The following is a 27222-nucleotide window of genomic DNA, read 5'->3' as shown; positions in this document are numbered from 1 at the left end:
GACTATGTCTAAATGCATAGTAAAATATATAAATTTATAAAAGATAAAACGACATACAATTTAAAACGGTGGGAGTACTGCTGCTGAATAAAGCTTCATTGCCAATCAGAAGTTCTGATTTTTTTTTTTTGAAATAAAAGAAGTTCAGGTTTCAGAACCGACGTTTGCTCCAACTCGTCAGCGTCTCCTCTATGATTTTCATTTATCCACGAACCCTGAGGCGATCAAGAACGCTAAAATACTTCCTCTTCTGAACTAATTAATGGCGGGGCTTTGTAATGTGCACCGCGCCCGCGTGCGCTCGTGAATCTCAAGGCAGCTCGCACGATGCACACCTGGACCTGGACTCCAAGGAGGAGGAGGGCTCGTTCGTTCAAAACGTTTTGGATCGAAGCTTCTCCGCTCCATCTCTCCCATCACTTACCGTTACCACTCGGGTCAAGGTCAACACAACGCGCTGCCGCCGACATCGTGCAGTAGAACCTGTTGAGAGGGGCAGGGCATCGTGCCCGCTTTGTGCCGCGGATCTTCCAGCGCCTGCATTTTCCGTGCATTCAATTCAATAGGGTGTTGCCAATACGGCCGGATAAAGCATTTAACCTCCTGCCATCGCCTTGGCCCATCTTCTGACCACCATTTTCCCAATTTGGCGTATCTGCCAGCACAGTACATTTTCAGGATGGGAGGTGCGGGTCCCTGTGCCAGAGGTACATGGACGTGGAGGTGAAACGCAGCTGTGATGTCAAGGCAGTGATCGTTTTCTTCTCTTCTTAATGGTCGTAGACAGCGATCGATCAGGTCGTAGACTCCTAGACAGGAACAACAAGAATGCAGAGGCCAGGTGAGATAGGCCCAGCGGTAGCAAAAGGCCCAGCCCATATGAGCTTCAAATGCAAGGGAGGCTAAATGCTGATGTTCATAGTTTAGCCGAGGACATGCATATTCTGATCTTCGTTATGATGCCCGACACAGACAGGTTTTACACGGACTAATCAGCCTTTCGTGTATATTTGACCTCCGCCAGTTCGCCGTACGGCTCCCATTCGTACTGTTATAGTTATATGCAGCTGCAAGCCTGCAATACAGTCGAATAATGGAATGAACATGATGCAACAAAGCAAGAATTTGTTTTCAGATGAGACGGAGCAAGCCAGAGAGCATTTACCTTGGAGGAGAAAAGGAGTAACTGACTGATGGTATCTTGACAACATGGAAGGGGACAATGAAGCTGATTTGGTCGCGGCTCCGCGACACAGAATACTTTGAGTTGCTAAAACACATGACTGATGTGCCTCTGCGGTGGTTCGCCCAGCGGAATCTGAAAACCGGTTCATGTGAAGCGGAATATCTGTGACTGCTAAGTATAATCGCACATGCAATACAAATGTAGCACAGGATAGATAACCAGGTTCCCATCAATAGGCAATATAAGTAGAATTATTAATGGGTGGCAGTTGGATAAGACAGATGGGTTAATTACTTAATTCTTAGTGACATGAATTTATGTCCTAACACAAGCCTCACAACAGTTCAAATTTAGAAAAATAGCCAAAGAACCAAACATGTGAAAAGTACTAGACAGAAAACACCAAATAAGCAAAATCTTGCTAACAGCACTAATTCAAATGCTAGATGTAACTGCATATCAGACACAAATGTATATCAACTAAATGGCTGGTCGTTTATAAAACACAGGATTGCCTATACCAGTAGTAATGCCTACAGGCAAACAATTCCTTAGAAACAACAATCAAGATGGCAGATGAGGAAAGAATTTCACACCTCTCCAATTGACCATTTTTCCTTCAACCAGATACTATCATCCTGATTTTCATTTTTGTTGTCCCTGTTGGATGGGAGAATAGAGATAAGCAACAGTAAATTCACAAATGTTGCATATAAATTTCAAAGTTCACTAATCAAAATCAACAAAATAAAACATACATAAATTAACTTTTCCTGAACATTCGAATCTGATTGGTTACTTTCAAAAAAATTGTTGCGAGGAGCATAGTGCGTTCTCCATTAAATCTACACAAGCAGTAATGTTTTCAGGAAGTTTTGCATTTTAGATAGATATATACATTGTTCTGAAAGTCTTTATCGAAATCTCCTGGGTATCACAAAATTAATACCCATTCATTATGACTAAAAAGAACTATCATTTTTTCCTCATAAAAAAGGCATGTACTCAAGTTCAGTATATTGTGTACACACTCTCAAGTTCAGTCTATCGTATACATCTTATTGAAGAACTTACTCAACAGGAGCTTGGTTCAAGGCACTTGTCGGAGCTACGATCCCACTTAGTAAATCTTGTGACTGCCTATCAATGTCTCTGTGATGGCTTGAGGAGGCAGACTGCTGATAGCCTGCAGGAGGCTTGGGGAAATTGCCAACATTGGACATGCTTGAGCCCGCAGATGGTTGTTGTGATACCTGGCTTCCAAATGAACCTGTAAAATAATATAAGTTGAAATGGGAACCAAAATAACAGGAAGAATCTACTACTATCCTAAATTAAGAAAACAGGGAAACGAAAGGAAAGAAAGGGATACGCAGAATTGTTCAACGGTAAGTGGCTAGTAGGATTTGATGGGATTCTGAGCCCATACTAGTGTCCACTAAGAGTCCAGTAGGGTTCCTGTTGAGTCCAATTATAATCCTAAAGCTGTGTAAATTAAAGGTCTGGGGTTCCTAATGGACACAGGATCATCTTGAAAAATAGACATATACATTAGCAATTTACCAAATGGTTAAGTTCTTTATCACTGTATACCAAAAGATTAACAGAGTCAAGAATAAGAATAGTTAAAGACCATCGAGATATGGATATACATAATCACACAAACTATTGCTCACAAATTAATTGACCAACCTACTAGGTTGAATAAAGAAGTAACAGTCTAATTGCATGGATCAATCAATAATGCATACCCGAAACTCCAAATTTCATATCAGAACGGCCAAAAGTAGGTGCAGGAAATGCTGGCGGGCTCGCCTGGACAGGTTGACCAAAGAGAGTATTGGTTGGGTTTCCTGGTGCAGTTCTGCATGAGATAGCTCCTTGAAATTAATACAGCACGTGCGCACAAGAAAAATACACTGATCATATGCATAACAATGCCGGTAGATCATTTTGATTGCTTAACCTTCAAGATGATCATGCAAATATTACCTGGGCCCAGGTCCAAAGTTATTTCCTGCTCCAACTTGACTGAAACTACTAAACACTGGTGGTCCACTAGTTTGCGGAACCCCAAATGACGGGTTATTCTTCACTTCAGGAAAGGAAGCCACAGTTGGAAAGCTTGGAGTTTGTGATACTGATACACGCGGATTGTTCAGGAAATTAGTAAACTCCATCAGTTTTGCATTTTGCAGATTTCTTTCACCCTCTACCTGAAGAAAGGAAATCAAAGAATGAGAGTCTATTCTTGTATATCCAGCAAACAATAAGATTTATGGCGATCAAACTATATAAGTGAACTACACTAGGTAGTGTCGCCTTGCTAAAAATTCCCAAGACCCCATGTTGCAGTTTTCTGATGACTACAGGTCATGTTGCCCACGCAGGTACCTTTTACATACCTCTAACTGTCTAACATTAGAGAATAATATACATGTACGGTTTCAAACAATTCTGATAGATATATATTTTTCCATGCCATTTTTGATATCAGTACAATGAAGTTGAACTGCACAGGATGAGCTTACTAGTAATGTTTTATCACATACTTCAAGGTGCAAGATACATACTTCAAAGTGCAAAATTCCAATCACGGAAGTTTAATAACAAGTTGGGAGTGCCAGTGAGCTTACTATTGACTGCAGAGGATGCCCTTGCCGACCATCCTCGTAAGCTTTAGCTCTCAGCTCCTCAAAGCTAATATCCCCCTTGATGTCACAAGGACCACTAAATGCAAACAAAATACAAACTGATGAGCACAAATACATTGGGGGAAGCCCTAAGGCACTCGTTAAAGCACAGCGAGTCCATCTACCTTCTGAGGTGAGCATAACATGTAAGCTTCCAGAGTGGAGTTTCATTCTTAAAATCCTCAGCAATCTGTTGTCTGCAGGACTCCGGATCTGTACAAGAGCTGGCAAACAACTTGCAAAATTAGTGACTTGCCCATAACAACGGGTAACCAAGTAGGATCAAAAGTACAGCAATTTAGCACTGCAGACTCACGTGTGTGCTGCTGCTGGTGGCTGCGCCGCTTCCGGTTGCTTTGTTGGAGCTGAAGGGTCCCTTACCCACTTATTTTGAAATGGCTGATTCAACAAAATCCATCAGTCACACACAAGAAGACCAATTACACATGCTGAATCCTACAGCTAAGGACGAATAATAGAAACAGATCCCACTCCCCATTAGAAACAAACCTTTGCTGCACCTTGCACCCCGAATCCAAAAGGGTTGGGCTTCTGCTGCTGTTGTTGTTGCTGCTGCTGCTGCTGGAACTGCGCACCGAACGACGGCTGCTGCTGCTGCTGCCTGCTCCCGGAGCCGAACCCAAACGGGTTGGGCTTCACCTGCTGCTGCTGCTGCTGCTGCTGCTGCTGCTGAGAGGACGCGTGCACGAACCTGCACTGCGCTCCGTACTTGCAGCTGCATCATCCAAAACGAGCGTTACAATCAAAACGTGATCCCCCCATTCGAGCTACGGGGCATTCAGGGCGAGCATCGCAATTGAGGAGTAACCCGCCGGAACCAATCACACGCCGCGGCAACGGAGAAGGGAGAAGAAGACCCCGTACCTGCCGCGCTGGAAGTTCCTGCAGAGCTCATGCCGCCGGTTCATCGCCGGGAACGGAGAGGGGGAACCGATCCGTGCGCGGCGCGGCGCGGCGCTGGAGCGCGGCTCTAGGGTTTCGTCCCCGCTCGCCGCCGCTGCCGCCCTCGACTGCAAGCGCCTGCCCCACTTCCGCCACCGCCACGGTATTTGCGTGGATGCGACGCACGGTGTTGGCCTGGTGAAATTTGGAAAGCACTAGGGACCCCTGGCTTTCCTCCTTCCTCAGCGGCGGACCTCGGACCGGCGGTGCACGCTGGCGGTCGGAGTCGGAGTCGGGGTCGGGGGAAAAGCCGGCCGGAGCGCAGGCTGCAGCCTGCAGGCAGACCAGCACGCCGTCGTGAGAGGGGGAGCGGGCCGATGCAGTGATGGAGTCTCTATTCTTGGGCCTCGGCCTGCGTTGCAGAATATGGGCTGGGCTGGTCTTCAGAGACGGCCTAGCACAAGAAGAAGTAGGCCCATCGTATCTTCCTCTCTCCAGAAAAAGAACGGCGGAGGTGGGCCCATCGTATCTTCCTCTCAGTCGCAGGCTCGCAGCCACGTCGCGCAGGTGTATCGCAACGGCAGCGAGGCCGAGTGGCTGACCGGCGGCCACAGCTCTACCTGGATTCCGCGAGGCCACCACAGCGCTATTCTGCCGTCGCCTGGGGGGCGCCGCCTGGGGGATGACTGCGGCGGCTCAGGCCGTGGTGGCGGTGGCGCTCGCGGCCATCCTCTCCACGCCGGCGCCGCAGCCTGACACCTTCTCCAACATCCCGCCCACGCTCTCCGGTGCGCGCAGAACATAGCTTCCACCTAGCATCATGCTCTGTCACAGGGTCACTGACGCGAGCGTCCTGATCTTTTTAATCGAGCTGGCCGGGCAGGGGGCGACGGGAAGGCGGAGCGGATCAAGCACCCCAAGTCGGCCAAGGCGCTGCAGTGCACCACCAAGTGCGTCGGCACCTGCATCCGCGGCGGCGGCGGCGCGCCCGGAGAGGGCCCCCTCAACGTCCGGAGGTAAAATTAAACCAACCAACCACTGCTCTGCTCCCAAACTGCAACGACGGACGGTTCCTGAATCCTCGACCAATTCGTTCAGCTATTATGCTGATCAATCATCCATTCACGCCTGAATTCCCAGCATTTTGTGTTCGCCGTGCGCAGGCCACTCGTGGTGTTCAAGGACGGGTTCCGGACCCGGCAGTACTGGTAACAAACAACTGCACCTCCCCGTGCTTTCAGAGATACTACTGCACTTCTGAACAAATTGAGTTGAACTCTGATCAGTTTGTTGTTCGTCAGCCTGATAGAGTGCTCGGACATCTGCAACCGGATCCAGGACGGGAAGGATGGACCATGAGCCGTCCGTGACAGAGCTGCATACATGTAAATCTCCAAGTTACTACTGAAACAAGTTCTTCTATCTGAGGACTATATGTGCAGCAATTCAGATAACACGCGGACACAGCAATGGAACTACGGCAGGATTATTGCAGTGTAGTAATCTTGATTGATAGGTCCCAGTGCAATATGAGGCACAGAGATTAAATACAACTCGATCTCATGGATTGGGATTTTTTTTAATTTTACATTCTGGCTTATGCATCCATTGCATGTGAATATACATGTTTTTTGCAACCATGGTAATAGAAACGGATATAATGGGTAAACAGGCCATGAGGAACTTCATTTTTATTTGGAACATGGGAAATACTCCCTCCGTTCCAAATTGTAGGTCGTTTTAGCTTTTCTAGATTCATAGATATTATCATGCATCTAGACATACACTAAGTGTATAACAAAAACTATGCGCTTAGAAAAGTCAAAACGACCTACAATTTGGAACGAAAGGAGTAGGAGGTATGTATAGAATTTGCATGAAACCTGACAAGATATCGATGCAGAGGAAACTATTAAGACACTCCGATGATGTACATAAAGGTAGTACAATTGAGTTCCAATGATACTGACCGCGATCCAGTGTGCTGTGCTTTTTCTCCTTTTTTTGTAAAAAAAAAGGTTGGTTGCGCTTTTTCTTCTTGTTTTCTTTTGAAAAAGGTGGGCTGTGCCTTTTCTTCTTCTGGTTTTATTTTGGAAAAAGGTGGGTTGTGTTTTTTTCTTCTTGTTGTTTTTTGAAAAAGCTGGGTTGTGCTTTCTCAATTCCAAGGTCCATGGATATACTTTTCAAGATACATACTTGGTACTTCGAAAGAGATGGCAATGTTCATTCAAAAAAGAAAGAAAAGAAAGAGATGGCAATGACACGTCGTGCTATGTAATTTTAGTGGTAAGACCGCTGACAATAGGCCAGCTCAGAGATGGCAATGGAGCAGGGCACGCTGGGTGAGGACGCCACCGGCCATGGCGGGACTTGGGAGGAAGGCCGTTGGCGTTGGGCAGGGACGATGTTGCTGATGGATGTGGATGGCAAGTTTACGTTTCTGACTCTGGTCTCATCTCATCAGGCATCGGCCATCCACGTTTGCTGAGGGACTCGGGAACGGCGAAAGCGATCGGCCGCGCGGCGCGGCGCAGGAGCTTCATCGAGAGGCTGCCCACGCCCCGCGCCCAATCCTGAATAATCCCCTCCGCCCCCTCCAAACCCCACGTCTCCTAGTGCTTGGCGCGACTCCTCGATTGCTCGCGGGCGCGAGAGGAAGAGACACACATAGTGAGAGAGAGAGAGAGAGAGAGAGAGAGAGGATGGCGCCGCTACACGCCGCCCCGCCGCCGCCCTCGGCGGCCGCGTCCTCCTCCTCCCCGGCAGCCCCGCTCTTCGTCGCCAGGCCGCACCACCACCGCAGGCCGGCGGCGGCCGCCTCCTGCTCCCTCGCAGTGACCGCCGCCGCCGCTCCATCGAGAAAAGGTTGGCCCAACTCATCCCCCCGCTACCAGTTACGTGCGTTGGAGGGAAAGCTTGTGCGCACTGCCCAAACAGTGTGTCCTCCTCTTTCTGATCGGCTTCGATTCTTTAGTGCTGCGGTAGCGTGCTGGCTGTCGTTTACTGCTTCTAGAACGGCCTTTTCCTACGCTTGCGCAACGGATGAGGACGCTAGGACGGTGTTGGCGCGATCGTTCCGTCTCGCATGCCAGCATTTGCCTGCGTAGGACTTCAGCAACCATTTTCTATCTTATCTCTTCCCCAGTGGAGCGATGCTCGACGGGCATATAAATAAAATTCTTGCGCGCCTTGATCTTCTCTCCTCCGGATTTTTAGCTAGTCCATGCCAGATCGATTTGGTTTGGGGGGGTTTCTTCCTGTTGCTAGGCCATCGATTTCGCTGGTTCTTGGAACTTGAAAGGACGACAGCATGGATGGTAACCCGAGTAAGGAATTCAGTAGGATAATGTCGCTCGTGGGCTGTGGTGATTTCAGTAGGATAAGATTATTGAACACTTGTTAGTTCATTGATGCGAATTTCTCGGTCTCTTTGCACCAGCGTTCCTTCCATGCCCGGATCACAGCCCCGGGCGGTCGCTGGCGGCGCCGCCACGCATCACCCCGTCGTCGTCCCCGGCGCTCGTCACGTCCGTGCAGGACCTGTACGACTTCATCTGCAGCGGCCCGCTGGTGGACAGGATCGGCTACACCAAGGAGAAGATCGCCGAGTCCATCGACCGGTGGCTGCGCTGCGGAGGCCAGGTCGCGCGCCTGTTCCGCCTCAACGAGCTCCAGCTGTCGGAGGCCGAGAAGGCCAGGATATACCACTTCTACATCCCCGTCTTCCTCTGGTGCGAGGACCAGGTCATCGAGCACAGGGCCAAATACAACGAGGGCGACGAAATCCCACCATTGGTGGTAAGCACGCATCAGCATTTCCTTTTAATTTGCGGCCATCAACATTTGCTTATTAGGTGCTATTTGTTTGCATGCCAAGTAGAACTAGGCAATCCACTTCACCAGGCCACTAGATCCGTCATCTCACATATAAACCCGATCGTATCTGTCACGGAACTCTGTCTTCTAGTGTGGATAGAATCCAAAGCTCTCATCATGCAATGTCCCTCCAGCTATGCAGAAGAGAACAAGTTCTTCTGAATTATGCGTCCACCACACACATAGTGGATGCTTAGTAAAATATAAAAAAAGCATATGCTGTCCATGAGGCAGCCTTATTGGATCGAGAAAATTATTAAAGGAGATATTTCAGCCAAGATGGGGATTGAATCTGATTCTGAGGTTACAAGAATGAACTGCTTACAGTTTCATCAGTTCGTAATTGATAACTAGTCATCTTTATGTAATGCAGATCGGGGTCAGCGCTCCTCAAGGAAGTGGAAAGACGACTCTTGTCTTTGCACTTAATTACCTTTTCCAGGTTGCTGGTAGGTAAGATCTCCTTATCAAAACTGAACATAACACGCCTCCTAACCTGTCTGAATGAAATATAAGGCTAAACTTTTGTGTGACTCAGGAAATCCACCGTGTTGTCTATAGATGACTTCTATTTGACAGCAAAAGACCAGGTGTGAAGCTTCAACTAAATGTGGAAAAATTATCAATCCTATATTCAGAAATAGTGTCTGAATAGTTAAATAGCTGACCCTTAAGATTTTTCATGTCCAGAATGAACTGAGGGATAGAAATCCTGGAAATGCTCTTTTAGAGGTACAAACTCCTTCACTCCAGCAGGCTGCTAGGCTGTGCTTTACTTTGAACATTGCAAGACATGATGAACTGAGAGTAACTGACCAAAACTTTCCAGCTCCGTGGAAATGCTGGGAGCCACGATCTCCAATTCTCAGTTGAAACACTTGAGTCACTTACGAAACTAACTAAGGAAGGTACTAGTTCAAAACATGTATTTGAGCCGTCTGCAAACTATTTCTGTTTCTTCTTGACAATAATTTTTTTGGAAAGGCATGATGAACTGAGCACTGAACTTTTATGCTTTTTTGAGCAAAGTTATTTTCTAGCAAAGAACTTTTATGTGAACTGACAATTGTTTTCGCAACATTTAGGTATGAAGATGAAGGTTCCACGGTATAACAAGGTAAAAGGTTGCAGTTAACCTTCTTCCCGCGCTGATGTTTATAGCTGATCATCTGCATGATACATGTCACATGTCCATGCAGTCTGCTTTTGGGGGAAGAGGTGATCGGGCTGATCCTTCAGTGTGGCCGGAGGTTGAAGGGCCCTTAGAGGTAATCTCATATTTAGCTGAGGAGCTTTGAGAAATCTCGATTCTTAATTTATTGTATGTCTTTGCTGCCCTAGGTTATTCTCTTTGAAGGATGGATGCTTGGATTTAAACCTCTTCCAAATGAAGTTGTGAAAGCAGTGGATCCTCAGGTGATCTTGTGAGATTATTTTGTTACCTGATTTTGTTTTCTTTCCTTACTTCCACTGTAGTTATACTGTGACACTGATGTTGTCATCATCAGCTCGAGGTGGTTAACAAGAACCTAGAAGCATACTATGATGCTTGGGACAGGTTCATCCAGTCATGGATCGTTATAAAAATAAGAGAACCCAATTCTGTATTCCAGTGGCGGCTGCAGGTCATTACTTGATTTATCTGACAAGCAGTCTTGCAGAATTCATGACAAACTATGGATTGCAATTTCTGAAGTCCGTACTTGGATTTGTGCAGGCAGAGGTAGCCATGAGAGCAGATGGAAAACCTGGAATGTCGGATGAGGAGGTACGTTCTCTGACACAGCTATTCACGGATGGTAGGGGAAGTAAAACTGACTGACTGACTGGTTGAGTGATGTAGTTTCTTCATCAAATCATTCTTATGTCATTCATTTGAAATTAAAGCCCATCTCATCTAGACTCACATGTATCCAGCAATTAAATTCCTGACGTGTTTTCTTTCTTTCTTTCTTTTTTGATGGCAACGGAGGAGAGTGTCCCCTCCTGATTTCTTTCATTACCCTGACGTGTTCTCCACAAAAAATATAATCACTGGCGATTATTGCAGGTTATGGATTTTGTATCACGCTACCTACCGGCATACCATGCGTATTTGCCCACACTATACAAAGAGGGACCAAATGGTTCAAAACCAGAGCACCTGCTGGTCATTGACATAGATGAAGCGAGGAACCCTATATGGGGCAACTGAGGTTCTGAATTCCTGGTGTACATGCTGAAAAAGTGAAAATGGATTTTTCTGACTCCATGGTGCAGCTTGAGATCAATGATCTTTATGAGACTGCTTATGTCAAGCTAGCACTATAGGCATCTTTTTCTCGTGGTTCAAATATACGGTGAACCTGTAAATTACGTGCATATCAAAATTTGTTATCTACTCCCTCCGTCCTAAATTGTAGATTATTTTTGCTTTTCTAGATACATAGATTTTGCTATGCACCTGTCCATATATAGAAAAACGACATACGATTTGGAATGCAAGGAAACCAATTTTTTTTATCTTCCGGTCGTACCCGATTCAGTTTGTTAAATATTCTGCGCATGTTCTTCTACATTCGAATTCCATCACGTAAGCTCTTCAAATTCATCCGGCCAAGTGGAGTTATGAACGCAAAAGCTTTCACCATTATTAGAAGGCTTGCCTTGCCCAACACCAATAAAGGAAGTTTTATAAATCTTAATGTGACTAGCTCCGTGCACGTGTGTTGCTACAGGTTTCAAAAGATTTATGGTGAAATGCATAAGAGCATGACGGCCATAGATTGGTGGACCAATATCACATCAACAACAGGAATCCCGCGTAAAGTGTCCCGAAGCCTCGCCCTCCTTATTATGTGGGAAATATGGAACGAGCGAAATTCACGCATCTTCCGCCATCAGGGTTCCCCGACGACATCGCTAATAGCAAAAATCAAATTTTCAACCAACATGTGGGTAGCAGCAGGAGCGAGAGCCTTAGCGGCCCTTCTTTTATAAACACAACACGCTGGGTGCCTCTCTGCCTTTTCCCATCTTTTTTGTCCTTTTCTCCCTCTTCCTTACCCGGCTAGCCGGCTGTAACCCTACTTTATCAATGAAATAGGCACAATCTCGTACCCTTTTCCTTTCAAAAAAAAAATAAGAGCATGAGTAATACACAAAACTATGTACAACATGATATACCAAGTAGATATTTTAATTTATTTTTTGTTTTAAGGAAGTTTTGCTCATTTATAATCTCACTCAGAAAGGCTTGAGTATGTTACAGTTGTGATCACTGTTGTGATGATCAGGTTGCTGACCTGAAATCAAAGTTTCTCACCAAGAAGAGTTATGTAAAAGAAATATTGTGAAAATACCTTAACAGAGAGTAAAAAAAAAAGCTCATCGACCATGCAGTCCTAGTGTCCTACTCGGAGTATTATTATTTTCTTCTATCGCCCTGCCCAAAGTAATATCCAGAAGAACTACACCAATGCAAACCGGTGCTTCAGTTGCAGGAGGACAGAGCCTCATGACTGCACAGGGTTTTTCCCGGTGCTGGCCGCCTTCGCCTGCAGTCAACGCAAGCGGCACGCACTCAGAAGGCAAGCCATGTACGTACAGAGTAGCATGCAAAAGATGAAAGACACAAGTGGACGACAAAAACCAACATGACAGGTGCAGTTTCAAAAGACATCCCTGCACTTTCAAAACTGAAAGTAGCACGCATTTTGACACTTTTCCTGCCGGTCTTTTTCCTTCTTCTCGATCAAGTTTGCTGGAAACCTGGACCATTTCTTCCCCTTTTCCTTTTCCTCAAAGTTTGTCAGACCGTTCTTCCCCTTTTTTAATTTTTTTTTTGTAAAATAACTTTCTCCTCTGCTCGTTTCATGAGCTAACTGTAACTGTAATGCCTACTTTTACAAAATTTTTGGGGGCAACATTCAACACTACCTTTATTTATTTTGACTACAATATGGTAAACTCCATAAAACTCGAAACTTGACTAATTCGTATCCGTATTTGATATCACTTGCTAAACGGGAAGCAGCAAGAGGAGAGCGGAACGAAGCTGAATAACGCTGCTCATAAAACAAGCACGGATGCATGAAAACAGGCACCTTTATCATACCAGAGAGATGGAGAGATCCCTACACAAATAGTTGCAGCTTACAGCATGCATACTTCTACCCTAAAAACTAAACTAACAAGGTGCTCTTCTGTTCAGCACATTGACAATCTCTGACAGCGACGCCTGCCTCTCTCCGTCTTCCTTGTGCTTGGCAAGGCAGGCGGAGAAGAGCTCCTCGTCCATCTCTGACAGCAAATCTTCTTCACGTTGGCTGTCAGGTTTAGGACTGACACGTTCCAGTGGTTCTGGATATTCTCTTCCAATGCTGGCCTACCATCCTTTGTCTCAACCTTTCTGAAAATAACAGGCATCATCAAGTAACCAGATAGAACCTACCCAAGTAGCCAGACAGTGGTGACGTTACGATAACTCCGTTTTGTGGCCATGAATGGTTCCAATTTGACGCCTGATTCTTTGGACTCTACTATGTAGACGACAAAGTAATCAACGTAAGTGTGGGAAATGGATTAGATGAAAGCCTCAATGAGTGGTTACAAGTTATTTGCTTGTATGCTCTTCATTTGGCACAACATTTTTTTTTTGCATATGCGACAAAAATCGCATCTTACTATTACTAATTGGAGTTTTGAAGCCTCCAGGTGAAGCCACTTAGGATTCCTAGGTGGACACTCTAGAAAAAGAGAGAAATCCTAGAAATTCTCACAAAAAAGCAAAACATCTGACCGTCAATCGATAGATTTAATCATCATAGCCATTGGATCTATTATGTTTTCTAAAAAAATTACCCACCTATGTCATTATGAAAATAGCCTAAAGTAACCCCTTAAATCTATATATAAATTACCCACCTCTGCCATTATATAAAATAAACTAAAGTAACCCCCTAATCTTCATCAAAATTACCCACTTATGCCATTATAAATAATATTTAAAATAACTCCCTAATTTGCAACCGAATTGCCCACCACTATTACTTAAAAACTTAAAGTAACCCATTAAATTTGCATCTATATTACGCACACATGCTATTATTAAAAATAACATGATAACCCTACGTTTGAATCAAATAACCTTAATTAAAAATATACAGCAATATATGATTCTAAATCGTCTATATCTTGCACTATTGATATATGATATAATAATTAAGGTATATATGCATGATGTGCGTCACCATTTATAAAGATATAGAGGAAGTGATGAGAATATAGATTTCTATGTTAAAATTGTATCACAAACTTAGGATTCATTAAACAAATTCAAGCGTATATCTGCGATGCAAAGTGAAAAGTTAAAGATTATAAATGTGGATGAAAATATTATAGAGTAATTACTAACTAAAATCTATCACAATTGGATGAAGATAATAAATATATATCTATATAAGTATTGTGTTCGAATATTTAACAAACGAGAAGTAGCTTATGGTAATATTTTTTTTAGCAATGTAGTCTCATTTTTTTCCATTGGAGACTCCGCATTTGTTCCCATGAGACAAGCTAGAAAAAAGAGACAAATTCTCATAAAAATCAAAAATATCAAACACCAATCCTGTAAACTCTAATAATCATAGCCATTGATCTATTATATTTTCTAAAAAGTTACCCACCACTGTCATTGTGAAAATATTCAAAAATGAGCTCTAAACATATATCTAAATTACCGAGCTCAGCTATTATAAAAATAATCTAAAGTAACCCCATAATTTTCATCCAATTTACTAATACATATCATTATAAAGCATAACTTAAAATGTCATTCTAAAATTTTATATATATTACCCATGTATATTGTTATTAAAAATAACCAAAATTAAACATCTAAATCTTAATCTAATTATCTTCATGTGCATCAAACAGAGATATCAAAAAGTAAACTAATATATGATTCTAAATTACCTATTTATGTATATACACATGATGAGTGTCACCATTTAGACCATTTATACATGTATGTGAGGAATCGATGAAAAATATTGATTTGTATGCTAAACATAATGTATGGAGGATTGGAGGTGCGATACAAAATGGAAAATGTATGAATATTGATGAAAAAGTGCATAGAGTAATTATTAATTAAAAATCAATCACAACTGGACAAAGATAGGTACATATCTATATAAGTATTATGTTGACATATTGAAAAAATAAGAGAGTAGTCGGTAATCAATTATGATTATTAGCTAGAAGTTTAATTTCTAAATAATTTTTAAATACAATAGCTTCTAAAAATATTGATGGACTAGTTATGTAAATAGAGGGCTAAAATGCATGCTGACTGCACTACGGATATGTGAATGTAAACTTAAAGCACAGCATACAATTTATTTTCTCAAAGCTAAATAAGGTAAGTTGCAACAAGATTTACGACAGGACATTCAAAAAAATATTACCTGGAAGAGGGAACTGTTGATTCAAACGATGATTCTACTGCAACTAAAGCTGCTGTAGAAGCTCAAGGTCCTACTGATGCAGAGACAAACAACGGTTCTGCTGGAGATGCTATTGCTGATGAATCAGCAGAGGTGTCAATATATGTAAACGTTTCTTATACAAAGATACGCAACTCTCTTGCATATTCTCCAAAAAAAAGTCAATATATGTAAACGAACTGTTTTGTTTTTCCCAGTTGTTTGTAGTAGTGTTTTAGACTTTAGTTGCAGGTCAGACCGGTTTCCATTTTTTTGGAACCATGCTCTCGTTCGGTTTTTCCTAAAGTCGGGACTATTTCTTTTTCTTCTAAAAAATTTTGCGGGCAGTTCCTGATGATTCATTCAGCTGTTTTCTTGATCATTCTAATAAGTTGCAGTGACTATAGCCACTGCGTGGGATCTCTCGGTCCCTCGATTGTCGTTTCTTTCGCTGTGGCCACTCGTGGTGTTCAAGGACGCGTTACAGTACTGGTAACTGCAGCTCCCTGTTCTTTCAAAGATACTTTCTGACCAAAATGAGATGTACTCTGATCAGTTTGGCGTTTCGTTAGCCTGGTAGAGTGCTCGGATATCTGTAATCGTATCAAGGATGGGCAGGATGGATAGGGCAAGTGGGCAACATTAAATTAGTAATATTAGATTAGTACGAAGAAGCTACTACGATATTCTCTCTCTCCATTCTCTCTCTCCGTTCCAAATTATAAGTCGTTTTGACTTTTCTATATATCTAAATGCATAACAAAGTCTATGAATTAAAAAAAATCAAAACAACCTATAATTTGAGATGGAGGAAGTATATATCATGGCTGCAGGCTGGATGGAGGGAATTAGGGATCGAGTACTTATGCCAGGCCTCTAAATGCTGCGTTTTAGAGGCATCAAAGTAAGGTAACCAAGTTGCAGCTGGTTTTTTTTTTTTGTCTAATTTTACATTCAAGCTCATACATGAGAACAGGGTCTTTGTGCCCAATGCGTGTGGACGTACATGCTGTCAGATCCATGATAAACAGATATAATGAGTAAACAAAAACCATGATGAACCCAATTTTTATTTGGAAGTAGGAGATATGTACAGATCTTTCAGGAAACTCGACAGGATGTTGAGGGCTTGAGGCGGATGAACTATTAATAAATTCCAATAATATACATCTTACTTCCAAAGTTACAAAACTCAATCCAGTTGCTGTGCGTTCTCAAAGTTGAGACTACCATAATCCCTTAGTATGAGCTTGCTTCTCAAGATAATCCTCTTGTTTCAACTCTCTGCCAGGGCTTGGAACAGAAGATTTGGGTAGTTTATGTTCCGCTGTTGCCTGTTGGCTGTTAGAAAACATGCAAATACATCAGAAAAAAAAAACAACCAAATAAGCTTTACGTTGCACCTGAATCCATGATAGGGAAAAAAACACTAACCAGCAGTATAGTTTACCAATTAGGTTATCTGGGAAAGGAAGAATCTGAATATTGATGGAAGTTAATTTATCAATCCCGTATCTGGTAGGAACAGGTAGCGAAACCGAGAATCAAATGGAATGATGCCGAAAGTACGGTTGCCCAGGAGACTTTGCCGCCTTTGAGACACGCAGTGATCAACAAATGTAGCTTGCTGCTGAGGTAAGATATGCGATATCCAAATAGGGAAGCTGTTGTCGTCAACAAAACCACGGGCAAAACAGTGCAGCATCTTAGGGACCAGAAGCTTCCCTTTACGACTCACTCCTACTGATGCCCTAATGAAATCACGCTGTGCATCTTGAAGTTCTTCCCTCACATTGTTTGCTGTGTATATCTTCACCTACAGCGATAATTAGTCCTAAGTCAACCATAAAATCTTTGCACTAGAAATAATCATGAAGGCCTTTCCATCTTAGTAACTACTACTTGGTAATTAAAAAAAAGGTGCTCTGTGACAGATGAAGGAAGCCAACTAAGGAATGATATGAGGCTTACTGCAGGAGAAGAATACATTCCACAGCTGAGAGCAAACGTCAAAAGTGGCTCAGGTGCCTCAATGCAGAATTTTTTCTGCTCCTCAGGTACCTTCATCTTCTGAAGGGCAAGAAGCAGGGCCTTGAACAAAAGACAGAAATTAACTATTAACAGGATGTGTTGAATAACAGAAGGTAATTAAAATAAGCAGCTCTGCCAGCTAAATGCCCAGCAAGGTTTGAGTAAATGACATACCATCTGTGGCCTATGACTTGGTGGTTTCATCTTCAGAATCACATATTCAATAAATGCAGCACTGAATGAGTGCCCCCCAATTGTATATGCGGCCTAAAGGGAAAACAAGTACAGCGATATGATTCTCCAGAAAGGAAAGTATATTAGACAATAAGTGTTAGAAATATGGAAATTTTGAATTGCTGGCATGCTATTTACTTGAACTACCAACTAACAAACGAACAAAGCTAATGTACAATAATTAATTTTTTTAGCAAACCTTTTGCATCAATGAAAAAAGTTTCATGTCACTCCGTGGAACACCATAAGCAAGATAAGCCTGTGAATAGATGAAAAAAATGTCACTAATGTTTAGAACGAAATGTTCTCCCACCCGTTAAGGAAAAAAAATACGTATTCTACCACATTCAACTACCATTAGAATTAGAGTTTGCATGATCACTTACGTGCATCATCAACGCGTTGTATAGGTTGATCCAAAATGCCAACCTTGCATCCTCATTGAGGTGAACAGGGTTTATTTCTGCCAGCTGCTCAATGAATAACCTGCACTCTAATAGGCAATCATTAGTACTGTTGGATTAACCCAAATACCATGATCCCTGAATGAAAAAACAGGTGCTCATCTTTAATGGCATTGAAATAAAAGGCAATGAAGTACTAAAGAGACAATGTACTGAACCGCTGAGCTAAAGACAGCGAATTATATCATGATTAGGTACACCAGTTGTCATTGTTTCAATTAATAACAAAATAGTAAACTGCGGGTATTACAAAAAAAATTATTTGACACTTTACCTGAATTTGCATAGTGACTCGGCAGCATATTCAAGTTGTTTTTTCCCAACTGACATCCATGAAACTTCAGCCGCTGCACTGTAGCTACCTATGTCAGCCCAGCTAAGCTTCTCACGAGCTTTGTAGGGGTCAAAAACGGTCTCCGAAGCTAATAAATTATTGTTGTAGTTCAAATCAACTTGAGGGCTCTGTACCCAAGAAGATATGGAAGACGGTTCCGATAGAGACCAGAACGCAGAAATTGAATAATTCCCGCTGGGAGATGGAATAGACCACTGATTCTCCATGGAGGAATTCCTTGAGGAGTCTCTGCAGGAATCTGATAGGGAAATAAAGATGTTCCTCATGCAGCGGACGATGTCCTCCGAAAGCTGATTAGGATTCACTAAGCTTTTAACAGAGATCTGCCTCTGTAATTTCATAACTTGCTCGTGCAAGACAGCACGAGCATAAACCTTCTCCCCTTGACTACATTTTTCGCCCGTGGTATCCTGGTAGCAAAATGAATTTACACAGTTATATGCGCCAGACCAAGAAGACAATCACAGAAGTCTATCTGAATTGCAGAGTTCCTTAGTTTAGTCAGGAAATGATGCATTGAGATGAGAATGGGAGGTGAAGCTATTTGGCGTGACTATTCTAGAACCATATTGCACGTATGTTATTCTACTATATCTGTAATCCTAAATGAATCTTGTAATTAAGCAAGAATTACAAATGAGGAAAGAAATTCGTACATCCGGTCCGAGTTTCCCAGAGTAGCAGGAGCAAGCTGACGGCGGCATCTGCTTGAGTCGGTACTCGACGAGCCTCCTCTCGTTCCTCTCCTGGATGAGCTGGAAATGCAGGGACACCATCTCCTCCTCCAGCTTCGTGACGGCGGTCTCCAGGATGCAGATGTTGGAGAGCAGCTCCTGCGCCTGCAAAGATAGAGAGAGGAGACATCTAGCGTGAGCGGCGAACCCAGCAGCGCCATTCACCACGGTGGGGAATCGGGAAATCAACAGCCGCGCCGCGCAGCGTACGTTGGTGGGGAGGTATGCCATGTCGGCGAGGGTGACGGCGGCGCGCTCGAGCGCGCCCTCGAGGACGGCGTGCAGCGCCGTCTCCTCCCGCAGCGCCCTCTGCAGCTCCTTCACCTGCGCGCGGGGTTCACAGGTCAGGCGCGAGCGAGAACGAATGCCCGGCGGGCGCCCGCAGACTGCAGATAGAGTGGGGCGGGGGTACGACGAAGGGGACTCACATCCTGCTCCAGCTGCAGCCTGCACGACGAGGAGGAGGAAGAGGATGGGCGGGCCGGCGGCTGGGGCGAGAACCCCCTCCTCGCCTTGGCCAGCGGCAGCGGCATGGTCGTCGGTCCGAGTCCGACTGCGGCTTCCCCCTCTCCCTCCTCCGCCGCCTCGGCGATTCGCTTCGCTCCTCCCGGAGAGAGACGGCGAGAGGTGTTGAGGCAGCCGGGGCCGCGCTTCCGGTGGGAGAGAGGAGGAGAGGCGAGGCGGCAGCGGTGGCAGCAGGAGACTTAAACGGGGGAGGGGAGAACGGGAGCTCTTCCTCCGAATACGAGTTTGACCGACTGGTGCCCTGGTCTTCAAATTTTGAAATGCACGGTCGCCTATTGGCCCCGCCGGCGGGCGGGCGGCCACGCAGGCGCAGCTACGTGCCTAGGCCGCGTGGCCGGTGGCGTGGAGTGGGTGGCGCCCAACTCGCGACTCGAGGTGGCGGTGGCGGTGGCGGTGGTGATGGTGGTGGCGCGGTGCGAGCGCGACAAGACGGAGTGCGCATGCGAGGCGAGGCAGCACCCAACCGAACCATCTGCAGCTGCTCGGACCGACGGGGGGTGCGAGCGGCATGGCGGCGCGATCCGCGGGCCTATGCGCCCGTGCCGGCGCCTGACCGCAAGAATCCATCCAGCAGCCCGATCTCACCGGAGCGGGAGGCAAAAGGCTGGGATCCCACCGGACCCGAGACGCCTCCCTTGTCCCGTGCCGCTTGTTGCCTTGCTACGCTTTCTTCTTTCTTTCTTTTACTACCACGGCTTTCCTTGTTGTTTACTGCAACCGCTGCCGCTAGTGCTCGCCAGCCTTCTTCCCTACCGCCCTTGCACGCCGTCCTATACCACTCACCCCAGCCGGGCATTACGGTTACGGAGCCCGAGGATCGGATCAGCTTCAAGGAGCCCGTCACAGATCCACAGCCGAGTTCAAACTTGAAAAAACTGATTAGAAAAAAGTAATCAGCCAGGAGCAATGTCCACCGCATCAGACAATGGAAGCACAAGCTGCCATGGGTGGTTGGGGCGCAGCAAATGCGACCGCTGCCAGTCTGCCACAGTGCCCGGAGCAACTCCACTCTGCACGGGTGCAGGCTCTGGCCGTGGCCAATTCAATTCGTTCCGACGAGACGCAGGCGACACAGCGACGCTGCGACCCGCAGGACACATTGAAAGCAGGCGTGGCCGTGGCCCCGTGCCGTCCAAGAAGCAAGCAACTCGAGAGAACAACCACGTCGATTAGTCAGCCAGCAAAATCATTTCATTCATGGAAAAATTAATCATCCGGCCGGAAAAAGAAGAATGCGAGTATAACAAACACAAGTCACCAGGCTTCCGGTTTCTTTCATGGGCCGGCCCGTAGTGTACAGAACTACATACACAAATACAAGAACCACCGGCCCAAAGTCACACCAGACCGGCCCGAGCCAGTTTCGACGTCAACCACAACCAGCAGCAAGCAGGCATGGCCGCATGGGTGTGCTGCTCTGCTGAGACCCAGTCGCCCAGCTGGGTAGTGAGCTTGCCATGCTGGGCGGCAGGAGGGTCGCCGCGTCAACCACAAACCAGCAGCAAGCAGTCATGGCCGCATGGGTGTGCTGCTATGCTGAGACCCAGTCGCCCAGCTGGGTAGTGAGCCTGCCATGCTGGGCGGCAGGAGGGCCGGCGACGCGGGGCACCGAGCTCGCGAGGCGGAGGTTGTAGTAGACGTACTCCATGCTGCGGAATCTCTCCCGCTCGGTGTAGGCCATCTTCTCGGTGTGCAGCCTCTCCGACAAGCTCCTGTCGAGGTTGTACCTGGACGCGCCGTAGCACGTCTGACCTAGGATCAGACCCGCAAATGACTGCAGCGCCGGCGTGCCAGTCCCGTGCTTCACCCACCAGAGATCTGCGATTCCAAATAAACAATGGTAACGATGTAATTAACTTAAAACTAGAGATAAGAGTGACTATTTGATATTTAGATTAAAGGGTTCACACAGCAAATGAAGACTAGCCTTTTACTTTACCTTGAGGTGTACCCACAGCTTCCTCAATGGCTGGATCAGAATCAAACTGCCCCGACTTCCTCAGATAAACATCCATTTGTTCAGCCACGAGCAATGCGTCGTAATGACTCTTGGCTGCTCGGAGGATGCAGGTTGTGATGCCACTGCTAATTTCAGCGTCGTTGCGGAATCGATCGGTGTAAAAGATAGCTGGATTGAGAAAATAACCAGCAGCATGGACTGGGGAATGCAAGTAATCATCCCAAATGTGATCAATCATCTGCCAGTAACTGTCATGCTCATCACCAAGATTCTGTTTTATCTCTTCCTTTGCGTTATCCATGGCATCATACAGGACACTCACTGGACACTTGTCATCTTCCAGTTTGTACAAAACTCTGATAAGTGGGCCTGTGACCTTCAAAACGTGGGCAGCAGCACACCAGAATGCATTTTCCATCTGTACTACCTCACATATACCCATGGACAGATTAGTAGAAGCCAGATCAGAGGAAACCCAGTCTGCAGAGTTAAACATCTCCACCAGATTTTCCCTCCGAGACACAAGCTTTTCTAGAGTGTCAAACATAGCCACACATTTCAGGTTAGAATTACTTATGATCTCGGCATCCCCAATATACAGCCTTTTCAGTTCCATTGGCAGTGCATGGCCATACAAAAACCTAGTGATTTCCTTTGCCTTCGTTAGGACATCTTTCACGTTATCAAGTGCTGCTATATTCTCAAGAAGAAGATCGATGCAAAGATCGGCACATACCGTGAATATGAATGACTGCTCATATCTCTTTAACACAGCATGTTCTGCAGCTTGCATATGTGGCGATACATCATTTATGATAACCTGAACGATGTTGCGAACACCAATATCTTCAATCACATGACACACCATTGCGGCAAGCTCATCAACATCATCAAATATTGTAGAGGTGTCCATGGATCTGAGAAACAGCATGCCTTCTCTGCAATGCACAAAAACACTGACAAACCTTTTCCCACATCGGCTTTTCCAGCTATCCAATATCACACTGCAGCCACTTTTTTCCCAGTGTTGCCTCAAAGCCCTGTCACGCTGTTGAACTTCCTTTATTTGCACCTGAAGAATATATTCATAAGAAGGCATTGCGATCCGAACCCCACGGGTGAGCAAATCAATCACCCCATTAAAAGACGGCAAGTGAACAAAACCAGGCTCAAGTCCAGCCTCAAAGATGAGCCTGCCTATTGAATTTGCTACCAGAGAATCAATGTTATCACTTGCTCCCATGGAGGGTTCAGGTTCCTGCCTTTGTGACACAGGCTTGTCCTCAGAGCGGCTGCATGCGTTGGTTTTCTGGCCGGATGATGATGATGATAGTTCTGCTTGCCTATTCACAACACAGAGTTCCTGCCTAGAAGAACTTTCAGCCAAATAAACACCATTAACATCTGTCCTTCTGGTTGCCATGGGTTGCATCAAATTGTGTTCAAATTATGTGTGAACTGAAGATACAAGCGGTTCACAAAGACAAAGCCCCTTCTCCTTTGTAGTATGTACTTAAGGCAGCTAGCTGCAAAAGTGGCTGTCACACTTGATCTGGTGGGGACAGATTCCTTATCATATTCATAGGAAGCTCAGGATATGTCAGTTTTCCAAATAAACTCGTTGATGCACATTCCTAAAAAGAAGTAAAGACAGGCTGTTAAGATAAATTAATCTAACAGAATGAAGGTACTTCCTTCTCACCATAAAAGCAAATGATTTTTTTAGAAATAAAGGAATAACTATTTGTGTTGCATTATTCCATTTTCAAATAACAAGCTATAGTTACCAGAGCTACGAATCTTTGGGCATCAATACAGTGAAGTACAGTAATGGTGACAGGGGAGTTCAACCATTTGTCTTTTTCACCATGCTATTATGATGGAGTATATATCTGGATTACATACATGGATACAGTTGTCTATGCGTTGATTTGATCCTACAACCTTGAAGCTCCAAGGATTTGAAATTTGAAAATCACGGTCCAGTATGAAAATTGCTAGCAAATTAAGTGACATCCAGACAATTTGGTAGCATTGAAAACTGTCATCTGACCATAATGGTAGCTATACCCCATATCCATGCATTACTTTAAACCTTGGGATACAAACTACAAATGTGGCATTTCTTTTATTTCTGCAATAATGATCAATGTTCTGAACCCCATGCTTGTCCAGATGATGTTTGACGGAACATAAATGATGGACAAAACAATGCAAAACTAAGAGAATCGATGCACATTAAATAATTGTTTTAACGGACTAATTACAGACCTCTTCCGTCTTCTAGATATTTTGACTCTAACTCATAATCATAATAGCCAGTCCAAAAGGGCAAAACTGGAATCTAAACACTAAGATATAGAATCAGATAGGAAAAAAAATGAACAAAGCTCAGGATCATATGAGGAAATGTAAATGAAATCTTACAAGTAGGAAACAGAACACTAGCATTACATATACTAGTAACCATGCACGTGTCTTGAAGGGGAGTCTTATCTCCTAAAGTGCGGGAGCAAGTCTCCGCATGTGCACGGGAATCGTTTAAGGCATGGGTGCGGGAGCAATCTCCTAATGGGCTGTCGTGGGCCGATATTTGATTCATTTCATGAATAAGCCAATTTTCACTGGGAATAATATTTTGATTTGTTTCACGAATAAGCCAATTGTCATTGAGAATAAACTTCCAATTCAGAGAGTTGAATTTATTTACTAAGGGTTTTGACTTCTATCGTTGGCCATCCGGCAACCGCAAAACGAGATGTAGTACAATTGTGGTGCATACCCATCGGAAAGTCAGAACAGCATAAATTAATCTGCAGAAGTTTAAAAAGGAAAAGCACAAAAGAATGTTGAAATACATGGCAACAACCTAACAACGCTCAAATATACTAGTTGTCTAGTTCCTGCTCAAAGGTCCATAAGGCTGAATACTGTAGATCAATGCAAATTAGGCTGCTATCTGCATTTAGCATATTCAGATCTTGAGGGGCAAACAACAAATAAAATAGAAACGTTATTCACTGTAGATAGTCATGTGCTTGACACGTCCATGCTCTTTGTAAACATGCACATGGATCTAAAGGAAACACTTCCTTGTCTGCATGTTCTTAAAACTAAGACACTGAGCCAACCGTGCTCTAATTGGCACAACAGCTTTTAAAAAGCCACCATTATGCTTTAAATTAAGAAACTGAGCCATGTGACCATGCTCTGATTGGCTCAACATACCATTACACTCTGAACTCCTTAACTAAATAAACTACATGGGACAAAAGGAGCTCTCTTTTGTACACACATGGTCCCTCATGAATCCCCGGTGGTGAAGTGCGGAGGTTTTGGCTTTTAAGTTTTAATACCCGCCACGTGGAGGCGGGAAAGAACAACTAAAATTTGTTCAAGTTGTCACAAGGTGGCAAAGATTTTTCCGCGTCCAAGGTTCCCTATCCTATCACTTTAGCCAGCCTCCATTCCCATGGCTGTGTAAGAATTTAACCATGTCCACTCCTTTGACGCCTAAAGCCCTAAACCTTGCATACAGAAAGTCTGGGCCCACCATCACTATGGGATTGACTGAGATCCAAGGACTGGACATCTCTCACGCGTTGGATTAGAAGGGCCGACTCAGACCATGGATGCATGGTTGGCTGGACTGGATCAGCATGCCGCGCAGCAAATGAACCCGCGACTACCAGTACTGAGAGATGAAAGAAATGGATTCGATTTCTCACAGTTGAAAGTTGAAACATCCACTAAAAACAAAAGCCCCGCTTAGAAAATTCGGTTGCTCAAGCTAGGGTTTCCTTACCAACAGAAGAAAACCCAATCGACCCCACGGATCAGTCAAAACTCAAGAGGCCACCACGCCGAGACAAATCGGCAGTTCACTGAGCAGAGGGGAGAAAGATTAGCACCTGGCAGGCAACAATGCGACGGAAATGGAATCCACGCGAGCATACCGAGGAAGCAACTACCTTTCCAGAAAGCGAAGATACCAAGTCCACCACCCGATGATGGATCTCCGCTCCAATGATCCGCTCAGGAGCGGCGCCGAGGCCGCCCGGGGGGGGGGGGGGGGGGGGGGGGGGGGGGGAGCGGAAATCCGACGCCGACAGGAAGAGGGGGAACGACAGAGACAGGCGGCGACGGCGTCGTGGTCTCGTGGACTTCGAAATCCTGGGGGTCCCTCCTCTCCTAGGTTTCCAGAGGGGCTTTTAATCCTCGTCGTGGACCTCGGGCGCCGATCCACCGTGCAAACGAGATCGGACGGCCAGGCGGAGTGGGGTCGCCGCATTGTCAACGTAGGACCAGTGTTGACTGTTGACCGGCATGTCGTGCACTCCTCGTGGATGAGGCCGTGGTGGGAAAACGTTGTATATATGGAAAAAAAAAGTCCATACCCTGTCACGTCGGATGTTCGGATGCTAATTAGGAGGATTAAACATGAGCTAATTACAAAACTAATAGCAGAACCCCTAGGCTAAATTACGAGACGAATCTATTAAGCCTAATTAATCCATCATTAGCGAATGGTTACTGTAGCACCACATTGTCAAATCATGGACTAATTAGGCTTAATAGATTCGTCTCACGATTTAGCCTAGGGGTTGTGCAATTAGTTTTGTAATTAAACTACGTTTAATACTCCTAATTAGTGTCCAAACATACAATGTGACAGGGGCTAAATTTTAGCCCCTGTCTCCCAAACACCCCCTAAATGCTGAGCAAAATTTTTGTTTGACCCTATTTTCTCGGCGTCCAATAAGTGCTTATGTGAGTGCTTAATAAAATTCACGGAGTTGGTATTTATCTTTTTTTATGTTGCATAGTGGTTACAACATTTTACCAATTTGGCTGTTTACCTGGACTTATAAGCCAGCTGAAAAGTTAAAACAGCTGATTTGTTGTGAGAGAAAAACAATGTTCGGTGGCTGATAAACTATCTTTAAAACACGTTGTATGTTCGAAAAGAAAGTCTAAACACTCTAATGGTGTTGAATGCCAAGTAAAACCATTTTTTTTCTTGACGAAAAGCGCATATATGGACATATATAAACAAAAAAAAATCCAGTCATGTATATAATTTTTTTGGACGTTCCATATAAATTTATCATCAAAATGTAGTGGTTGCGAATTATAATACTTCATTAAATTTATCTTCCAGTTAGATATAAGGGTTAGTACGTGCTTCGCTATCATAATTATGACAATTGACAAGTACAATGACTTTAGAATTTCACATTCTTTCTCCTCCTCCAACCAACAATTCATCTCCCTCCGTGGCCTTACTCCCCCTGCACGCACTTGTTTCAGCTACCAGCATATTTTGCGTTTTCTCCTTTAGCCAATTTGCTGGAATAGCTAATCGGTGCCATCATCCTCGCACAGGAATGTCCCGCTGAGTGGGCTTCCCTTTCAGCAAAAGAAATAATAATAAACAAAGACTTATTGAATCCTATGCCGAAGACCAGGAATTGGCATGTTTGGATTGTGACCCTAGTTAGCCAAGCTAAAATTTGGCCATAGCCAAATTAGGGCACGACCAAATTTTGGTCATATTGGGCATGTTTGGATGGTGGCCAAGCCAAAATTCTAAAACATTTGCCAAAATACTATACAATGTGAGTATGACATGTAGGGTTCACATGTTATTATTTTTTTCTTCATTGAAATATAGTCATATGTGATCTTATTTTGTAGATAAAATTACAAGGAGTATAATGGTGAAAACAAAATTCGAATTGGATATAGCGTGTAGTGGATATTAGCATTTGAAGATTGATAATCTAAAAATTTT

General features: G+C 44.5%; 5 protein-coding genes across 10 annotated transcripts; 2 read left to right on the top strand and 3 right to left on the bottom strand.

Moving 5' to 3' along the window:
• Positions 1–859: 859 nt before the first annotated feature.
• On the bottom strand, positions 860–5136 carry LOC117851213 (zinc finger CCCH domain-containing protein 46). The gene is made up of 11 exons (XM_034732979.2): positions 4765–5136; positions 4390–4615; positions 4196–4278; positions 4005–4103; positions 3823–3916; positions 3179–3402; positions 2938–3050; positions 2261–2456; positions 1783–1846; positions 1166–1318; positions 860–1075 (listed from the first exon to the last, which is right to left on the bottom strand). The coding sequence occupies exons 1-10, from the start codon at positions 4806–4808 to the stop codon at positions 1271–1273; spliced, it is 1191 nt and encodes a 396-aa protein (XP_034588870.1). The 5' UTR covers positions 4809–5136; the 3' UTR covers positions 860–1075; positions 1166–1270.
• Positions 5137–5298: 162 nt separating this feature from the next.
• LOC117851215 (uncharacterized) lies at positions 5299–6451 on the top strand. 4 transcript variants are annotated; one of them, XM_072293357.1, is made up of 4 exons: positions 5299–5570; positions 5666–5798; positions 5923–5990; positions 6069–6451. In XM_072293357.1, the coding sequence occupies exons 1-4, from the start codon at positions 5465–5467 to the stop codon at positions 6086–6088; spliced, it is 327 nt and encodes a 108-aa protein (XP_072149458.1). In that variant the 5' UTR covers positions 5299–5464; the 3' UTR covers positions 6089–6451. The 4 variants fall into 4 exon arrangements, with proteins under 4 accessions (XP_072149458.1, XP_072149459.1, XP_034588872.1 ...); XM_072293358.1 differs by having other exon boundaries at positions 5306–5570; positions 6084–6451; XM_034732981.2 differs by having other exon boundaries at positions 5308–5570; positions 5946–5990.
• Positions 6452–7329: 878 nt separating this feature from the next.
• Positions 7330–11160, top strand: LOC117851212 (D-glycerate 3-kinase, chloroplastic). The gene is made up of 12 exons (XM_034732976.2): positions 7330–7647; positions 8222–8580; positions 9032–9111; positions 9197–9248; positions 9349–9390; positions 9488–9566; positions 9744–9775; positions 9858–9926; positions 10000–10074; positions 10167–10283; positions 10376–10426; positions 10709–11160. The coding sequence occupies exons 1-12, from the start codon at positions 7485–7487 to the stop codon at positions 10850–10852; spliced, it is 1263 nt and encodes a 420-aa protein (XP_034588867.1). The 5' UTR covers positions 7330–7484; the 3' UTR covers positions 10853–11160.
• Positions 11161–16179: 5019 nt separating this feature from the next.
• On the bottom strand, positions 16180–19856 carry LOC117851211 (uncharacterized). 2 transcript variants are annotated; one of them, XR_004639499.2, is made up of 10 exons: positions 19372–19844; positions 19154–19267; positions 18866–19048; positions 18129–18619; positions 17777–17876; positions 17590–17649; positions 17331–17423; positions 17097–17216; positions 16560–16941; positions 16180–16466 (listed from the first exon to the last, which is right to left on the bottom strand). XR_004639499.2 is itself a non-coding variant. In XM_034732975.2 (10 exons), exons 1-9 carry the CDS (start codon positions 19474–19476, stop codon positions 16621–16623), a joined length of 1587 nt encoding a protein of 528 aa, XP_034588866.1. In that variant the 5' UTR covers positions 19477–19856; the 3' UTR covers positions 16180–16466; positions 16576–16620. The 2 variants fall into 2 exon arrangements, 1 of the variants encoding a protein (XP_034588866.1); XM_034732975.2 differs by having other exon boundaries at positions 16576–16941; positions 19372–19856.
• A 781-nt stretch (positions 19857–20637) lies between these two features.
• Positions 20638–25583, bottom strand: LOC117851210 (uncharacterized). Of its 2 annotated transcripts, XM_034732973.2 has the most exons (4): positions 25400–25583; positions 25234–25312; positions 21408–23062; positions 20638–21286 (listed from the first exon to the last, which is right to left on the bottom strand). In XM_034732973.2, exons 3-4 carry the CDS (start codon positions 22858–22860, stop codon positions 21000–21002), a joined length of 1740 nt encoding a protein of 579 aa, XP_034588864.1. In that variant the 5' UTR covers positions 22861–23062; positions 25234–25312; positions 25400–25583; the 3' UTR covers positions 20638–20999. The 2 variants fall into 2 exon arrangements, with proteins under 2 accessions (XP_034588864.1, XP_034588865.1); XM_034732974.2 differs by lacking the exon at positions 25234–25312.
• Between the last annotated feature and the right edge of the window lie 1639 nt (positions 25584–27222).

Source organism: Setaria viridis, chromosome 4, assembly GCF_005286985.2.
Source record: "Setaria viridis chromosome 4, Setaria_viridis_v4.0, whole genome shotgun sequence".
Lineage (NCBI taxonomy): Eukaryota > Viridiplantae > Streptophyta > Magnoliopsida > Poales > Poaceae > Setaria > Setaria viridis.
The sequence above is the reverse complement of the archived record's forward strand: the minus strand, read 5'-3'. Positions and strand labels throughout refer to the sequence as shown.

Bases quoted from the DNA above. Each gene is read 5' to 3' on its own strand.
- LOC117851213 (XM_034732979.2), bottom strand. From the start codon at position 4,808: ATGAACCGGCGGCATGAGCTCTGCAGGAACTTCCAGCGCGGCAG. The intron at 4,616-4,764 runs GTACGGGGTCTT...TGGATGATGCAG, and splicing joins AGGAACTTCCAGCGCGGCAG to CTGCAAGTACGGAGCGCAGT. The intron at 4,279-4,389 runs GTTTGTTTCTAA...TTGTTGAATCAG, and splicing joins GGGTGCAAGGTGCAGCAAAG to CCATTTCAAAATAAGTGGGT.
- LOC117851215 (XM_034732981.2), top strand. From the start codon at position 5,465: ATGACTGCGGCGGCTCAGGCCGTGGTGGCGGTGGCGCTCGCGGCCATC. The intron at 5,799-5,945 runs GTAAAATTAAAC...CGCCGTGCGCAG, and splicing joins GGCCCCCTCAACGTCCGGAG to GCCACTCGTGGTGTTCAAGG. The intron at 5,991-6,068 runs GTAACAAACAAC...AACTCTGATCAG, and splicing joins TTCCGGACCCGGCAGTACTG to TTTGTTGTTCGTCAGCCTGA.
- LOC117851212 (XM_034732976.2), top strand. From the start codon at position 7,485: ATGGCGCCGCTACACGCCGCCCCGCCGCCGCCCTCGGCGGCCGCGTCC. The intron at 8,581-9,031 runs GTAAGCACGCAT...TATGTAATGCAG, and splicing joins ACGAAATCCCACCATTGGTG to ATCGGGGTCAGCGCTCCTCA. The intron at 9,776-9,857 runs GTAAAAGGTTGC...ATGTCCATGCAG, and splicing joins AGGTTCCACGGTATAACAAG to TCTGCTTTTGGGGGAAGAGG.
- LOC117851211 (XM_034732975.2), bottom strand. From the start codon at position 19,476: ATGCCGCTGCCGCTGGCCAAGGCGAGGAGGGGGTTCTCGCCCCAGCCG. The intron at 18,620-18,865 runs GTACGAATTTCT...TTTTGCTACCAG, and splicing joins CTGGGAAACTCGGACCGGAT to GATACCACGGGCGAAAAATG. The intron at 17,650-17,776 runs GTAAGTGATCAT...ATCTATTCACAG, and splicing joins ACAACGCGTTGATGATGCAC to GCTTATCTTGCTTATGGTGT.
- LOC117851210 (XM_034732973.2), bottom strand. From the start codon at position 22,860: ATGCAACCCATGGCAACCAGAAGGACAGATGTTAATGGTGTTTATTTG. The intron at 21,287-21,407 runs GTAAAGTAAAAG...TTGGAATCGCAG, and splicing joins AGCTGTGGGTACACCTCAAG to ATCTCTGGTGGGTGAAGCAC.